General features: G+C 43.8%; 1 protein-coding gene across 2 annotated transcripts in view; it reads left to right on the forward strand.

The window, feature by feature from the left end:
- adam19a (ADAM metallopeptidase domain 19a) overlaps positions 1-19,114 on the forward strand; it is a 273,169-nt gene that overhangs the window by 234,134 nt on the left and 19,921 nt on the right. For both annotated transcript variants that reach the window (XM_051943831.1, XM_051943832.1), the window contains one exon: positions 10,313-10,421. In XM_051943831.1, the coding sequence (XP_051799791.1) occupies positions 10,313-10,421 (109 nt within the window). The remainder of the gene's footprint in view (positions 1-10,312; positions 10,422-19,114) is intronic.

The raw sequence follows: 19,114 nt of genomic DNA on the forward strand, positions 1-19,114 counted from the left end.
TTTGAAGGTCGAAGGACAATTGAGAGATGGCCGCCAGGCCATCTCTCAATTTTTTTGAGTTATGCTGTTAACAGACAAACAGACAGACAGACACACACACACACACACACACACACACACACACACACACACACACAGACGGACAGACAAACGGCATGGCGGAGGTATGCGCTCTCCGAGTGCTTTTTTAGTTGTCTACAGTGTAATGTTTGTAAAAACACAAGAAAATGAAATTTGTGCTGTTTGTGTTCTTTTACAAATTAACATTTGACAGTTTTTTTGTGTGTTCAGTGTGAACAGATGTAAGTCTCACAAACGGAAACTGTTAGATTCCAAGTTCAGGTTGTATAACAGCACTGCTAGAAATGGAGTTTGTTTAGCAGCTGGGTAAAACAGTATTTAATCATGTCACCAGAGTTCATATAAAACAACCTTTTCTCTTTTTTGGCTCGAAGCTTTTTTGATCCACTGTCAGAAATGCTAATATAGCCTCCGGGCCTTGAAGTAGGTGGTGATGCTGGTGTATGTGTTCGACAGCTGAGCCAGCAGGCCCTCTGATGCACAATGCAAACACACTTGCTCTGCTAAGTGTAGCTCACAAGCTATGAACGGACAGTGTTCTTTTAAGGAATGGTGTTGACAGATACAGGCAAACAGCTTTGTTGACAGTTTTGTGTACCTTGGTCTGAAATATTTTATCTGTCTTTTCACACTCTCCTTATGCTAGAGTGTAGAGGTCTGAGAGAGCTGCCTGCAACCTCGGTGGAAGTAAAGACAACACGATGTGAAGGTGACGTCCCAGAAGTAAATGGGGCAGGGCTGTAGCCATTATTCAGAGACACTATTTCTACACAAAAATTCAGCTACTAGCAAGTCAGTTCTGTCTCTTAGAGTGAACAGATCTGCACGTAGTCATTGCCAAGGCCTATTTGAAAACTTGGTTGACAACTTTTTCATTTTACCCTATTTTTAATGTATTTTGTACATTTAAGAACCAGTCCTCTTATCGGACTGCTGTGCCCAACCGTATGTCTGACTAGCATGTCCTTCTACTGTTGGTGCTCTTGTGTTTTCTCACACATAGCATTCCATATGTTAGCAGCAGGGATGTCTAATCACATTTTTTTTGCTTTTCATACATTTGAGTCGTTTTATATTGAATACCTGCTGATTTGGTGTCAGTGGGGTAGTGGTTAGCACTTTCACCTTGCAGCAAGAAGATCCCCGGTTCAAATCCCGGCTTGGGCCTGGGATCTTTCTGCATGGAGTTTGCATGTTCTCCCTGTGCATGCGTGGGTTTTCTCCAGGTACTCCGGCTTCCTCCCACAGTCCAAAAATATGCTGAGGTTAATTGATAACTCTAAATTGCCCATAGGTGTGAATGTGAGAGTGATTGTTTGTCTGTATATGTAGTCCTGCGACACACTGGCGACCTGTCCAGGGTGTCCCCTGCCTTCGCCCAAGTCAGCTGGGATAGGCTCCAGCACCTCCCGCGACCCTAGTGAGGATAAAGCAGTGCATAGAGAATGGATGGATGGATGATTTGGTGTTCTGATTTGATACCATTTTCCCAGATAGCACAGTTCCACAGAGCAAACTTCAAATCCAATCAAGTGTAGATGCTTGTAGTTCTGTAATGCATCATGAAAAATATTGCATTTCATTTAGTGCTGAACTTCAGTAGTAAAATTAAAACACTCAAAACATCAAAACTCATAATTTTGACATGGAAGTGTGAATAGCTTCACTTTAAGATTCTGTCAAAGTCACCATAAGTAGAAATAACAGAATTGTGTTTTAGCTAGGTAAAAAATTACCAACAACAATTTCAGTTCCACTTGACAGTGTTAGGATTTTGGGTTGGCTCAGGCGCAGGAAATGACAGACAGTCTCATTTAAACGTAAAAGGGTTTTATTTACAAAGGTTTCCAAAAACTACAACTAAGATGGCGGCAACAACAAGAAACTAAATCCTCGATCTCAAAAATAGACACAGCGACTACTATAGGCTGCAACTACAACTACTACGAAATAGCACAAATTACTCTCGGTAGGCAACACTTTAACACTACGAAACAACCAATTACTATGACCTCTACGTTCGAGGGAATGCTACGATTAACAACTACTTCAAAAGCTGCTCAGTACGGGAGCAGATACTACGATCGACGACGGTAGAACACAATTTCATTAGGTATGCTCGGGACGGTTCACCGTGCAGGAAGCCGAGGTGTAGGGCCAGGTGGTGGAGAACAACGGAGACGGTAGGTGAATGGAAGAGACGCCCAAAGGTGTGTGACGGTCTGGGGAGAAGTCCTTTCTTCCTGAGACGGAGGCTGAAATCTGGTGCTGAAGGTGAGTAGGGAACTCTACTAGGAGCAGGTGGAGCCACAAATGATGTGTCATGATCCGGTGTCTGAGAGTTGTGAGGCGTCTGGTTATATTGAGGTGGGGTGTGCTTGATTGAACGATCTCAACGTGCTTCTAATTCTGGCTGCGCGCTGCTGATGAGACACACCTGCCGTTGCCACTGCACTGCTGAGCCACCCTGAAAGAGAGAGAGAGAGAGAGGGAGGGGAGGCACTATCTAAGCTTGGCACCAGCCAGCCTGACACACAGTAGTAAAACCAATAGCAGTCACATCTGATAAAAGAATAATTTGAAATTAATGCAGCTCTATTACTACCACCTCTGTAAATGCTCTTATTGCAGATATTAGAAATGGTTGTTGGACAGATTTCATTTTCCAATTTAATATATTTCCACATTACAGACATTTTAGTCGAATCCTGCCAGAAATCGTGCTCACCCTTTATCACACGGTAAGTTAAAAATCTAATCCTGATCCGATCTCTAGTTAGCACGTACAGCTAGCCTTGTGCCACAGAAGAGCAGTCCATCTTGGTTCCTGTCAGGCCAAACCTCTACATTGTATGTCAAGACTAAGTAAACACTATCAACATACAATTGGTCATGAAGCTGAGTTGTATGTATCACTTGTCAGTAGATTGTCCAACAAAGACTCATTGACTACGTTCATATGCCATTAATATTCGGGTTAAGGTCAATATTCCGGTTTCTGAAACATTTGGAATAACCCGTTTACATGCCTAAACAGACAGTTATTCCTGTTTACATGATCAGCGTAATCAATTGGGATATTCCCATCCAAACCCAGATGCACAGACAATGTCATGACACAAATTGTGTCATTTACATTTCTTCTTCCTGTACCCAAAGACAAAAACAACAGCAGTAGCATTGGCAACGTGATGGATAATGAACTTTACTTTACTTTTACTTTACTTTACTTTTACTTTCTGCCATCAATGAAAGACATTATATTCATGTCTTTCACAATGCTAATAAAGTAGTCTGTTTCCTCCTCGCTCCAAAAGTGTGGCGCTGTTCTGCCGCATGTGGGTTTTGCCATGTCTGTTTACCTCTCCTTGTGTATTTCCAGTGGGTCGCGCGCCAGACGCGGCATACAAGTAGTTGCCATACTCAAAAGACCAAGATTCCTTTCGGGTGAAACATGCGCAGAACGCAAATGAATGTTTCTTTCTATGGGGATATTCCGATGCGCGTTTATATGACGAGATATTCAGGTTACAAAGGGGGTGACCCAGGGGTCTTATTCAGGTTTTTAAAAACCGGAACATGAGCATATTCAGGTTTTTGCAGGTGTTTACATGGCCGTACGCAACCGGGTTATTGCTAATATTCCGGTTATGAAAGGGTTATTGACTGCATATAAACATAGTCAATGTAGATATCAGTAGCATCCATTCCACTTAATGGAACAAAGAGGAGGTCAGCTGATGTGAGGCTTTCTCCAGGTGTGTGTCTGATTGTGAAAGTGTACCTCATGCAGCACACTTTGAATCTCTGTATCAGTGTGATAGTGAGTTCACAGCCTGCCCAACTGGTAGACTCAAAACAGGTTTGTGATTGATTTCCAGCTCGAAATGTAGTAAAAGGATAAAATCACCTTATCTCTCACAGGCCTGTGTCAGTTTTAGCACCTCAGTTTCCAGTGGAGAATATCTCTCCTCTTTGTCTGTCAGTGACCTGAAAGCATAAGAGACCAGTGACTAAATCTCTTCATCCTTTTGTAGCCTCACTGCCTCCGGCTCATGTGATGAGGCGTCTACTGATATTTTCAGTTGCTTATTAGGTTCATACAGCTGGAGGACTGTTGCAGAGGAGAGCTCTTGCCTGAGGCTGCTAAGTGCTCTTTGTTGCACATGACCCTAGCACTACTCACCAACCTCTTCTTGGTAACACTGTGGGCAAGACTAGACTGCTATCTTAATGAATGTAGAACAATCACCAGTCTAATCTGATTAAAAACCCTTAAAACATTTCATGTATTTGTCAAAAAATAAGGTATAAAATGTGTTTTCCCCCACAGATATGCACACAGTGCTTCTACTTAGTATATGCACATTTTCACAGTACTTTCATAGACAGCAGTTATGTAAACAAAAAACAACAAATCTAGTCCTAATCAGAGCCACCTATTATACTAGCCAAGTTTTACTGTGTACATTCAGATTTTGTGTTAGTTCATGTGATTTTTGTGGCTACACTGCCATTTTAAAGTATTCAAGTCACAAGTAGTTTATTAGACAAGCTCCATGGGGAGCTGAGGAAGAAACATGTTTAGTTTGCTTCTTTGCCTTTTAGATGCTTCAAATATGAGCACAGTATCTCATGTAATGTCTGCAAAAATATTTATAATTGATACAACATTCCAACACAGTTCATATGCCTGTGGTACAGTGTGGGTAGAGGCCTGTTCATTCAATTCCATGTCTGCATGCCCTCAAGGGTACATGCAAGCTGTAAATTTCATAGCCTCTATTACAGTAGTACTACAGTAGTACTACTGTAATTCTCATTACTCTAGTATTACAGTAGTGCTACTGTAGTACTACTGTAATACTCATTACTGTAGTATTACAGTAGTACTACAGTAGTACTACTGTAATACTACAGTAATGAGTATTACAGTAGTACTACTGTAATACTCATTACTGTAGTATTACAGTAGTACTACAGTAGTACTACTGCAATACTGTACTAACATTCAAGTTAGTACATGTAATTTGTATGTGTAAGTTATAATTACATGTATGCATTGCAAATGGGTGTCAACATGTCATGATATCTACAGGTATGGCTCTAAACTAGACCTTGTGACACAGAAAGGGCATTACACTTTTTGAAGGTAGTCACCCAATTTAAAGTACTGAAAAGCAAAAAACGATTTTGACATTACCCATGCCATTTTGAGTAAGAATATCTCAGTAACTACAAATATAACCCTGCTGCTTTTTTGTACAGTGATAGAAGAGATGGAACTGTCTTGTAGAAAAAGTTGGGGTCTCTGGTACCTGTCCCACACTGAGATTTTTGCCACCAAAAATAGCCAATTTAAAATCTCGTCCAACTTTGGGAGCTCATATTTTCCAAACTGAGGTACCTAGAAAGCTCCAGTTTGCTAAGTTACACACAAGTTTGTGTAGAATGGAACCCAGGGGTGTTAGAACACTTCTGTGCAGTATTTCAAGTACTTTTAAGGTCCCAAACCCCACTCGGTTTTTCTTAATTTTTAGCATTTTTCGCAAGCCCCCATGGCCTGCACCTGGGGATGTTTGTGGGGTACTAGCTACATGCAGAGGCCTTGTTTACCAACTCGCAGCTCTCTGGTATGTCTAGAGGCTGAGAATTAACCACTTAAAGATGCAAAAAACGCTGGCGAGGCTTTTTATAGCCCAAATTCTGAAAATTTCAGACCCCCACAACTCAGAAACTATTTGAGCTACAGGCCCACAATTTTGCATAGAAAGTGCTTTTGTGACTATCTAATGGCATACAAATTTAGGACTAATTTGAAAATGGTGTGGCAACCAGCATCTGGTGATACCACACGGAATGACCCTGGAGCCTCTCCAACTCTCTCCTCACCTGTCGGACAGTGATGTGTAGTAAAACCAGAAAGAACTAGTTCAACTCATTGACCCTCTGTGTATTCCCTGCTCCTCCTCCCCTGCAATTCCTCTGGAAGCCGGTGATCTCCCTCATTCCACTCCAGACATCCTTTGCTTTTTTCCTCTACAGCTTCTCCTCTTCCTGTAGGCATTTTTGCTCTCTCTGAATCTGTGTTTGAGGTCCCTTTGTACACATTTGAGTTTTGCTCGGTCCCCCACTCTAAAAGCCCTCTTCTGTTTGTTGAGGAGAGCTTTCAAGTTGCTGGTTACCCAGGGTTTGTTGTTTGGGTAAAAGCGGACTAATTTAGCGGGGGTGATGTTGTCCATGCAAAAGCCAATGCGAAAGCCATGAATTGGAGTTAAGAACTTTCAAACTTTGCCTTCTTTCCTGTTAGCTTGTTGGTGGCTAATTCACGTCACTTTTGCCACTGCCTCCTATGCTATAATTTGTGGAAGAAGCCACGAAGCGAAGACATTTTCAAAAACTTGGTTGCTTTCATACATACAGTATGAGTCTAACCCGAGCTGACGTGGCCTAGTTTGTGTTTTGAACTGCTCTGCGACTTGTTTTGACCCTGAGCGTTTCAAGCAAGCCCAGCTTCAACTGAAATTTCACACCTCAGAAGTCTTTAAAGACTCGAATCTCTCTTTACCCCATCTTCTATATAGGGAGTGGGCTTTCCACTCGCTAAGCATTGTTATTTGATTAGGATTTGAAATATTGTGAGTGAAAGGGAAGACACCAGACATATCCTCTCCTCCCATAATCCCTTTCTCTTTTCACTTTGTTGTTTTATGCCGTTTGTCCCCTTTTTGTTCCCTCCTCTCAGTTTCACAGTAGATGGATTATGAGACAGGATTATTCGAAATAGACAATTTTGCCTTCCTTCCAGTTTAGGGTCTCCCCTTGTGTTTTTTTTTTTTTTTTTTTAATTTAGCATTATCATTTCATTCATATTGATCCTCAAGCTTTAGGAGTGTGGTGGATGCTCATGCAAATAAACAGGAATAATGAGCAGGGGGAATAGCACTCACTTTTGAGAAGACTATTTGTTTGCATCTTTGAAATAATCCTACTGGAGATTTTCATTAAAGACACTTAAAACATATTAGAAGTCCTGCAGACTTAACAGGCAAAAAATGTGTGACAATGGTGCATCTAAATCCAGGGCATGACATTTGATTTCAAACAGCTTTCCGCTGTTATCTTTATATAACGTACAAATGCCTGAATATGCACTTCAAAAACAGCACAAGAAATGTTCACAATGAAACCACAGCAGGCCTCCAGAATCTGAAATAAACCAACGATAAGAATTACCAAACAACTGAGTGCCCTTCATGTCGACTGAGTGCTAATGGGATAAATAGATATGTTAATGTCACGGATTTTAGACTGGACTCGAGCAGAGGAACCACGCTACCGAGGCAGAGGTTGAATTAGAAGGAGGTTTATTGTCTGGAAGGGATATTGGCGATGGATGAGGGTCCGGGGTTTGTTCGGGAGGGGGTGAAGGTTGGATCCGGTTCTGGAAGGTGTGTGCCGGGGATCGGTGGCCGTTGTCGGTTCCGGGAGGGGATCCGAGTGTGGCGGTGGATGGTAGGATGATCCCTGGTGGCAGGAGAGCTCGGTGGTGGATGAGGAACCAGGGGAGGAGGACGCCGAAGGGAAAGGGGGAGGCGGATGCTGACGATTCGGGAAGGAGTGACTGGGGAACTGGGCTGAAGGATGGCAGGTGGATCCGGGGGGCACCAGGAGGGGGGAAGCCAGGAAGGGCTCCGGAAGAGAACACGGTGTCAGGAGGGTCCAAGGGAGGGAAGGCAGACGGAGCACGGCAGGCGGGAGTCCGGACAGCAGGTTCTGACAAGGCAAAGAAGAGAGATATCGTTAGGAGCGATTCAGGCACAGAGACAAAACGTGCAGGCTCGAGAGCGACTGACTAGGACGTCGAGTACAACAATCTGGCGGAGAGTGGAGGAATGAACCGGTCTTCTTATTGCAGTGGTTGTAATTAGTGGGATGGGCTCCAGCTGTCCAGACTCCAGAGAAGCGGCTGGTTCCCTGAGTGGAGGCAGCCGTGAGGCTGCACTCCACTCAGTGCATTGCTGGGAAGAAGGACAGAGAGGGAGAAGAAGAGGGAGAGAAAAAGGGGGAGACAGATAGGCAAAGGGTATTTGGATGCCAGGTGGGGAGGACGGGGGTGAGGAGGGAGCCCTGACAGTTAATCACTAATAGGATAATTACTTGTCGATGTAATTGGAGCATCGCAGTATTTTCTCCTTCATTTAGGGGTGGTGGATTGGATGTTTGTCACAAGATGTCTAGAGATAAATTAATCAAGTTTAAATGCAAATCTTCAGATAATCTTTATTTTCCACAAGTTCAAGACAAGTCCAGAGAAAACTCTTAGAGGTAATTTACTGCCAAATGTAATGAAGGAAAAGGGAGATTTTTCCAGTTCAGCTCACAATTTTCAGTTTAATGAAGTCTCAGAGGTGGCTGATTACTGGTCATTATCCACAGACCTGTTTTGGGTGAAATGGCTAATTATTCTTAGTGACTGTATGAAAATGACTAAGGTGGGGAGGGAGGGATGAACTACATGTTGCACTTCAAAAAAGAAAGCTTTGACCAGCATTATTCAGGGTTGCCCCTTTTCTCTGAGAAATAATTTTGACATACTTTTGGGTCTAAACACTGTATTATCCATAATATCCCCACTGCTGTTGGCATGGGAAAAAGTGGAATCAGACAGGTAGTGATTTCAAAACCCTTTGTTGTTATTTATGAGACAATAACAAGGAGACACATAGTTGCTAAATTCACCAACGAATGATCCACAATTAAAAGTTAATTATTGAAGCTATAGATTGTGTTTTCAGTTTTTAGTTTTTTAACAAGGTAATTATGAGGTTCAACAGGCCACTAGCTGCACACAGCACATAATTTTAGGCTCAATGATTGGATGCCTCTTGCTGAAATGCACCTTGGGAGTCAATTGCTGCCAAGCGTTTATGTGCACAGGCTTGTATTTTTACTTTTTATCAAAGAACCATGTTTCTAACTGACTTCTTAATCCTTTAGGCCAACTATTTAACCAGGCCAATTTAACCAACTGTGAGTTATGTAAGATTTTCTATGGAGAAAATGGGGCACCCACAATATTGCCTGCTATTTCACAACCCTTTTGATAGAAATCGTTTTGATGTAATAACACACACATCTTTATCGTCTCTGGAAGATAGAAAAAACATGTTTTTTTATGCAGGTGTACTGAAATTGCCCTTCAACTTCATCTCTTTTTTATGAGTTTAGACCTGCACATCAAGAGATCAGGTATTCCACAACCTATTTCCTCTTTCTCTTGTGGAGAGTCACAGGGGCCTGGAGCCTATTCTAGCTGACATTGGGGGGTACACCCTAGACACACTGCCAGTCTAACACAGGGCTGACACAAAGAGACAGACAACTATGCACATTCACACTTACAACTACAGCCAATCAACAGTTATTGTACTATGCATGTCTTTGGACTGTGCAAAAAAGATGGAGCACCTGGAAAAAAAACATACAGACACAGGAAGAGCATGCAAATTCCAACAGAACAACACTAGCTGACTCTCAGATTCAAACTTTGAACTTTCCTGCTGTGAGGCATGTGTGTGCACATGTGTGTGCATGCATGCGTGCATGCGTGTGTCTAGCTCCCTTTGTGTCCACTGAGTAGAGTGTCTGCAGCAGAAAACACATGACAGCTTCATTATAGCTAGCTTTGCGCCACACTGAAACCAATCAGTGCACCTATAGTGTAATAATACATGCCCCAGGTTTGGTGTGTTTCAATCAGGTTTTCCTTAACACATTTGCAATTAATCAAATTACTAAGAACTACCTGCCACACTGCAGACCTGGGGCTTTTTGGAGTCTTTTTTATTAATTCTCTATTTTGCTGGGAAGAACTGAAGTGAGACCTGACAAAGGAAGCATGACAAAGGAAGTGCACACACCTTATAATAATCATAATACAAGTGACTGCATTGTGCACAGATACTGGAAACGCAAGTGGGAGATGTCACTTCTTATAATGTCAGTGTTCTGCAGTCTGTTCCATTTATAAGGTGAATATCTTAAGGTAAATATTATCCTACTGAGACAGCAAATCCCATTATAAAGCATAGAGTGCCAGTCTGCAGTAAACAAGGAATTAGTGCTTCTAATTTGACTGGTATACCTTCAGGCACACACACAAGATTATCCAGCGACAAAACAGGAAATCCCATTAACAAATGCATTGTTGCTGTGTGAATGCGTATAGGTGTGTAACAGCAATGGGAACTGCCACTGCAATCGAGGCTATGCACCACCCTTCTGTGAGAAGCCAGGACTGGGTGGCAGCGTTGACAGTGGACCTATTCAGTATGACAGTGAGTACGCACATACACACACACTTTAATGGACATTTTGTTGACGTACATTCCCTGGAGGCTTACTCTAGACTTAACCCTTTAACACTGACCATCGCAAATTTGCATCATACTGGTTGCATTCAGACTGCAGCTGAGGTAGCGTATGCATTCTTCCAATGCCGGTGTACATTTAATACGCACATAGGAACCTGTTGCAAGCACTGGTTTTTCGTCGGACTGGTCGGAGTGGGACCTACATTATTATTTATCTGTTATTATTCCAATTTCAGTCAAGCCTGCATTTGCAATGCATACATGTAATTATAACATACACATACAAATTACATGTACTAACTTGAATTCAGGGAGCTCTGTAGTAGTTTATGGTTGATTAATTTAAAAATACAACAATAATGTTGAATTTTATAGTATCAGTCCAGTGGGATTAAATATGTTAAATTTAATTGGACAATGTCATGTTACAAGCAAAAGAACCTATACCTAAGTTATAACTTAGGTATACCTAAGTTATACCATTACACTTTTTGAAGGTAGTCACCTTTAACAACTAACATTTCAAAAAGAACAAAACATACATAATACTACCATTGGAATGACTACTAATACTTGTATCCCAATTTAAAGTACTGAAAAGCAAAACACGATTTTGACATCACCCATGCCATTTTGAGTAAGAATATCTCAGTAACTACAAATATAACCTTGCTGCTTTTTTGTACAGTGATCGACGACAGATAGAACTGTCTTGTAGAAAAATTTGGGGTCTCTGGTATCTGTCCCACATTGAGATTTTTGCCCCCCAAAATAGCCAATTTAAAATCTCGTCCAACTTTGGGAGCTCATATTTTCCAAACTGAGGTACCTAGAAAGCTCCGGTTTGCTAAGTTATCACACAAGTTTGTGTAGAATGGAACCCAGGGGTGTTAGAACACTTCTGTGCAGTATTTCTAGTACTTTTAAGGTCCCAAACTCCACTCGTGAGTAGGTGTCTCTTAATTTTTTAGCATTTTTAGCAAGCCCCCACGGCCTGCAGAGTGTAGGGAAAAACCTGGGGATGTTTGTGGGGCACTAACTACATGCAGAGGCCTTGTTTAGCAACTCACAGCTCTCTGGTATGTTTAGAGGCTGAGAAATAACCACTGAAAGATGCAAAAAACGCTGGCGAGGCTTTCTATAGCCCAAATTCTGAACATTTCAGACCCCCACAACTCAGAAACTATTTGAGCTACAGGCCTACAATTTTGCATAGAAAGTGCTTTTGTGACTATCTAATGGCATACAAATTTAGGACTAATTTGAAGAGGGTGCAGCAACACCTCCAAGGAATATCTGGTCATTTCACCTGGAATGACCCTATAGACAAATTAACAATGTCCACCTAGTTTAGCATCATCTTGAAAGCAAAAACACAAAAAAATATTATTTTTATATAAATGTAAATGAATTCAGGCATCAAGGGGTAAAAATAAACTTTATTCTATCTTTAACCTAGAGGTGACTAACCTATCTGTGATCTTAGCCCCTGAACCTCTCAACCTGCCACTGGGTTTGAAAGGAATATTTTGTTGTTGTTGTTGTTGTTGTTTTAATTCTCAAAATTACACCATTTATCACAGTCAGAGCAACCTTCCAACAGCTATCTGTGAATTACTTTCTATTTGGAAAGTCACTAAATCTAAGCTTAGTCGTGAAATGTCATCAAAATCACTTTAACCTACATTCTGTATCACTTTATTTGCCAAAAAACATACCGTTTGCACCAGATTCTGTACAAAAAAATGTAATTCTGTGCTTCTCGGCACAACTGTACAGTGGATTGGTGGTTAGCGCTTTCACCTTGCAGCTAGAAGGTCCCTGGTTTGCGTCCCAGCCTTCCCGGGTTAGCGCTTTCACCTTGCAGCTAGAAGGTCCCTGGTTTGCATCCCAGCCTTCCCGGGATCTTTTTGCATGGGGTTTGTATGTTCTCCCTGTGCATGTGTGGATTTTTTCCAGGTACTCCAACTTTTTCCACAGTATAAAAATATGCTGGGGTTAATTGGTCATTCTAAATTGTGCGTAGATGTGAATGTGAATGTGATTGTTTGTATATGTAGCCCTGCAATAGACTGGTGACCTGTCCAATTGTAATGAAAATATAAGAACAATATGATTATATTTGTAAACTACAGATTCTATTCCAATGACTGTTTTATAAATAAAAACTCATAATTGCTGTATCTTATAATGACGATTATTTCTTATATGACATAACATGCTGTAGATGGAAGATGTGTCCCCCCACATAAAGATTCGGGTTCTGCTCAAGGTTTTTTTTCCCTGTTAAAAGGGTGTATTCTTTGCCACTGTCTCCTCAGGGCTTGCTCTGGGGGTTCAGGCATATGGGTTCTGTAAAGCGTCTTGAGACAATTTGACTGCAATTGACGTTATATAAATAAAATTGAATTGAATTGAATAGTCCTGCCATTAGTACAGAGTAGAGCTCTAATCCTGGCTGAAATGTTCCCCACAATCCTTTCACACTTATGAAGGGTAACCTTGTCCCTTTTTTTTTTCTTTTTTGAATTACTGCTTTTATTTCTTCTAAATTCTTGATATACACTTTGTAGCAGACCTTGTTGAAACATCCAGTTTTGACCTCAAGGGAACAGTGCATGTGGAGAAGGGGCATGAGTTTGGAGAATGGCACAATACTTGACAGAGTTCAACGTGCCATCACAGACAGTAAGATGACCAACACCAGCAGCACTCATGCATCCTCAAACCATGATACTGCCTCCACCATGCTTGACAGTAGGTACTGTACATGCTGGAGATACGCCTTCTGTGTACCCTCACACTAGCAGGAGGAAGATAAAGCTGGAAACTGGACTCATCTGACCACAGAGTCTTCTTCCAATTCCTGGCTTTCCAATTCTTGTGTCTTACCCAACAACGCCAGGCTAACCTCTGCATCTCATTGATCAGGTGTTATGAATTTCTTTGAGGCTCAGGTGCAGTAACAGAGATTGGGACAGGCAGATACCAACAGGAAGGTATTTTATTGACAAAACACTAGGACAAAGAACTACGATTCCGAGTAGCAGAGTCCCGGAAACAGAAACTGAAAAAACAACCTACAAGGGCTAGAGAGCCCCTAGTGGCAGGCAGACAGAATGGACTACTAAGTTTACTGGGTGGGGGGAAAAAATAATGTTTCAAATAACTAAAAGAACAGCTTAAGCTGAAAGCTAACTCTAAACACTAGAGACAGGGGGAGCTGAATGATTCTAAGCATTAGGGGGGGAAAACAAACAAAATATGCAGCTAAACTCTCTGGAGAAAAAAAAAAACAAGACTCAAGCTGCAGAGCAATAAATCTCACTAAGAGAACCACATAGATTAAAAGCAGAAAGCTACTAAGCTCACTAAGAAAAACAACATAGACCCTAAGCAGAAGAGCAACTAAGCTCACCGAGAAAACCACAAAAACTCTAGCAGAAAAGCAACTAAGCTCACCAAAAAACTACGTAGACTCAAAAATAGAAGAGCAACTAGTTCTCAAGAAAAACCCAACCAAGGTTCAAAACTACTATTACTCCAAATAACTCAACCTGGCTCGAGCTGAGGACGGACGGTTGACTAGGGATTTGGCACTGTGGGCTGGGTAGGTGGTCACGGCAGCGACAGTAAAAATGGAGTCCTGACAGAAGGCAGAGGGCTTGCTGAAAAAACTCCATCTGTTTGGAAATGCTGAGGCAGGCGAGTCCAGAAGCAGGTAGTTCAGTCACAGGAGCAGGTGAGGTCCCAACTAAGAGAGCAAAGACAGGTTTACAAACAATCCAACTGAAGTTGGCTAGAGTGAATGAAACACCAAACTAGCAATGTGCATTCACGATCCGGCGTCCAAGTGGTGACTGACGTCTGAATATATGGAGAGGAGATGGATGATTAACTGGCGCCGGCACACCTGTTCCTGATTCAGCTGATGGCCTGGATTGCTCCCACCTGTTGCTGCCACAGGACTCAGGATACCTAAAAAAGAAAAAAAACACAAGGGAGGGAGGAGCCCTAGCCAGAGCCTGCTGGAGCAGATCTGACAGTACCCCCCCTCCTATGGGCACCTCCTGGTGCCTGAACCGGGTGGTTCGGATGACGTCGGTAAAAGTCTGTGATAAGGGTAGGGTCCAGGATCAGGCCACGGGGAACCCAGCTATGCTCCTCCGGCCCATAACCCTCCCAGTCAACCAAAAATTGCAACCCCTGTCCCTGACGGTGAGCATCCAGGAGCCGCCGAACAATATAAGCCGGAGCATCATCGATGACCCTGGGAGGTGGAGGGGGACGGACTGGGGGGGGGCAGAGCACTCTCTAAAACAGGCTTAACCTGAGAAACATGGAAGGTTGGATGTATTTTCATACTAGGGGGTAAATGTAAACGTACCGCACTTGGGTTGATGACGCGCTCCACTATGAAGGGTCCCACAAAACGTGGAGCCAGTTTCTTGGACTCCACTCTGAGTGGCAGGTCCTTTGCTCTCAACCAAACCTGTTGACCCGGTTGGTATGAAGGTGCAGGTCTCCGATGGCGGTTGGCCTGAGAGGACATCTGCCGTGAAGCTTGTAGAAAGGCCTTTCGCGTCCTCCTCCAGGTGCCTTGGCAGCGCCTAATCATTGCTTGAACAGAGGGGATATTAATCTCCTGTTCTTGGGGAAAAAACAGAGGAGGCTGGTATCCCAAAGAACATTGAAAAGGAGAAAGGCCTGAGGAAGCGTTAGTCAGAGCATTATGGGTGTACTCTATCCAAGGAAGTCTATCACTCCATGAAGAAGGGTTGTCAGAGACTACGCAGCCCAAAAAAAAAAAAAACTTCTAATAACTGGTTAGCTCTTTCCGTTTGTCCATTAGACTGCGGGTGAAAACCTGACGAGAGACTAACCATAGCTCCAAGTGGAGAGCAAAAGGCCTTCCATACAGCCAATGTGAACTGAGGACCTTGATCAAAGACGATGTCCACCGGTATACCATGCAGGCGAAACACGTGGGTGACCATGGCGTCGGCAGTCTCCTTGGCGGAAGGGAGCTTGGGCAAGGGCACAAAATGAGCAGCCTTGGAGAATCGATCAACAATGGTGAGTATGACAGTATTACCTCATGAGGGTGGCAATCCGGTTACAAAATCCACTGCGATGTGTGACCAACGACGTTTGGGTCCTGAAAGAGGCTGGAGAAGTCCATAGCTGGGCTGAGTGGAAGTTTTACAGCGGGCACAGGTGGTACAAGCTCCGATGAACTCCCTGGTGTCAACCTCCATGGTGGGCCACCAAAACTTTCCTCTGATGATCTCTAAGGTCTGTTTAACTCCAGGATGGCAGGAGAACTTCGATGCGTGAGCCCATTGTAACACCTGTGAACGTACAGGGTCAGGAACAAATAAACGGTTAGCAGGGCCGTTACCTGGATCTGGCTGGTGTTCCAGTGCCTCTTGGACCGCAGCCTCTATTTGCCAAGTCAAGGTGGCTACCAAGCAGGAGTTTGGAAGGATGGTCTCGGGGGTCTTTGGTTCGTCAAAGCAGGTTAACTGTCGAGATAAAGCATCAGGTTTTATGTTACGGGAGCCAGGACGATAAGACAGAGTGAAGTTAAACCTCCCAAAAAACAGGGTCCATCGGGCCTGACGCGAGTTCAGGCGTTTGGCTGATTTGATATATTCTAGGTTTTTGTGGTCTGTCCATACTACAAAAGGTTGTTCGGTGCCTCTAGCTAATGTCCTCCAATGCCAACTTTACAGCTAGCAACTCTCTGTTTCCTATGTCATAATTACGCTCAGAGGAAGTTAGACGTCGAGAGAAGAAGGCACATGGATGCAATTTCTGGTCGTGGGGGGAGCGCTGGGAGAGGACAGTGCCAACTCCGGAGTCTGAGGCGTCTACTTCCACAACAAACTGTAACGAGGGGTCCGGCTGGATAAGGATAGGGGCTGAGGTAAACCATTCCTTTAAACCCTGGAAGGACCGCTCCGCTTCCTCGGTCCAGAGAAATGGTCGAGCGGTGGAAGTGAGAGCCGTGTGGGGAGCAGCAACCCTACTATAGTTCCTAATGAAGCGCTGATAAAAGTTCGCAAAACCCAGAAAGCGCTGAAGCCGTTTTTGGTTAAATGGTTGTATTTATATAGCGCTTTTATCCAAAGCACTTTACATGATATGTCACATTTACCCATTCACACACACATTCACACACTGATGGCGGAAGCTGCCATGCAAGGCGCTCACCACGACGCACCAGGAGCAATTACGGGTTAGGTGTCTTGCTCAGGGACACCTCGACATGAGCACAACGGGCCGAGGATCGAACCGGCAACCTTCCAGTTACAAGACGGCCACTCTACCCACTGAGTCATGCCGCCCCCAGTTCTCTGGGACCGGCCAGTTTTGAACAGCAGAAAGTTTCCCTGGATCCATCTTAATTTCTCCCGGGGAAATAACAAAACGTAAGTATGAAATGGTGGTAGCATGGAACTCACATTTCTCAGGTTTAACAAATGGACGATTCTCCAAGACCTGCCGTACATGTCCAATGTGTTCTTCCAAGGAACGAGAGTAGATGAGAATGTCATCTAGATAAACGAAGACAAAACGATTTAACATATCTCTGAGTATGTCATTTATAAGGTTTTGATAAACGGCAGGGGCGTTGGTGAGGCCGAAAGGCATAACTAAATAATCAAAATGCCCTAACGGGGTGTTGAAAGCCATTTTCCACTCCTCCCTCTCGCGAATCCGGATTAGGTGGTAGGCATTCCTTAAATCCAGTTCAGTAAAGATAGTCGCGCCTTGGAGGGGGGTGAAAGCAGAGTTTAACAATGGCAGAGAATAAGAGTTCTTAATGGTGATAGCATTCATTCCTCAGAAGTCTATGCATGGACGAAGAGACTTGTCCTTTTGGTCAACGAAGAAGAAGCCAGCTCCTACAGGGGATGAAGAGGGACGTATAATTCCTGCATTAAGGAACTCCCGAATGTAGGTCTCCATGGCTGTTTGTTCGGGTTTAGAGAGGTTGTATAATTGACTCGTAGGCAGTGACGCATCCTTTAGGAGTTCAATAGCACAGTCGTAAGGCCTATGAGGTGGTAAAGACAGTGCACGGTCTTTGCTAAAAACTGGGGCTAGATCATGATACTGTGCAGGTACTGATTCCAAATTGATGGGCTCGGAATCTTTAGGAAGCTCAGAGACAGAGGGTGATAAAGCCGACAACAAGCAGCTCTGGTGACAGGCTGGACTCCAGGAGATTATTTTCCTTGATTGCCAGTCTAGTTGGGGGTTATGTAGTTTCAGCCATGGAAGTCCTAACACTAGAGGGGGATCTGAATGATCGAGGACACAAAAGGCAAGCTTTTCTCTATGATTTCCAGCTAGACAGAGATCTAAAGGTACAGTCCTTTTAGAGACTTTAGCTAAACGGAGGCCATTTAGGGAGCGAGCAACTAAGGGCTGAGCTAAGGGAAGGGATAGGGGTAGGAATCTTTAATTGTCTTACCAATTCAAAGTCCAAAAGACATAGCCTAGCCGCGCTAGACAACCCACAGCAACGAATTTAATTCTCTGCCAGGGTGGGTCTAGTTACCCTCCATAAGGCTCGAGGCTGGATTCTCCTAAAACTGGCCGGACCAATCACCATGAAGTGTAGAGTCAGAAGGCGGGCGTAACGAAGTGACGACAGAGGCGCGACGATTCTGACAGAAACAACCGGCGCACAATAAACAGTTATCTTTCGACTCGGCTTTGGCCACAGCCCTTAAAGATTTGAAGCTAAAATTCAACTTGAAAGATAAACAAAGGACGGCACTGAAGTGTTTCATTGAGAAGAAAGACGTATTTGGACTCACGCCGACAGGATATGGCAAATCCTTAATATACCAGTTGGCTCCGCTGGTTGGGAAGCTCATGGGACTTAGCCACAATCCGCCAGTGCTCTAGGAACTACGTCAGCCTATTCGTTGCGCTGATGGTTTGTATACCTACCCAATTGCTGCAGACTGATTTGAAAGACAACCTCCCTGTCGAGTGGTCCTAGACCCTTGTGCCTTCAGAACATGGGTCTAGCGCGGCTAGGCTACAAAAGACACTCCTCAGCTCCGGAATCAACCAAGGCCAAGACTGGCAGAGAAACAGAACCCCAATGAAGTAAAGCTTCCAGCAGAAAATGTGGCAGAGAAGAGGTTGAAGTCCGGCTCACCAGGACCCTCCGTTCACTGGTGAGCTGTGTCTTTTGGCGATAGCTTGGGGCAGGAAGCAATACAATGTACAGATTTCCCACAGTACATACATAAGCGGGCCTCTTGGCGATGTTGTCTCTCCTCTGGCGTTAGTTTGGCCCGTCCTAACTGCATGGGTTCTGGATCAGAGGCAGGGGGAGAAGAGGGGGCCAACTTGGGTGTGGGTCGGTGAACAGGAGAGCCAGAACCGGGGCGGACCCGCCTCTCCTGTCGTCTTTCTCGCAGACGGTTATCCAACTTCAGGGTGCAGGAGATCCACAGCTCCAAGGTCGAAGCCTCTTCTCTCATAGCAAGTTCATCCTTTAAGGTCTCATTTAATCCATTGTAAAAAGCTCCACGTAAGGCTACATTGTTCCAACCTGCTTCCGCCGCCAACGTACGAAATTCTACGGCATATTCTGCCACGCTACGGGTTCCTTGTTTAATGTTCATCAG

This window comes from Acanthochromis polyacanthus, chromosome 23, assembly GCF_021347895.1.
Source record: "Acanthochromis polyacanthus isolate Apoly-LR-REF ecotype Palm Island chromosome 23, KAUST_Apoly_ChrSc, whole genome shotgun sequence".
Classification (NCBI taxonomy): domain Eukaryota; kingdom Metazoa; phylum Chordata; class Actinopteri; family Pomacentridae; genus Acanthochromis; species Acanthochromis polyacanthus.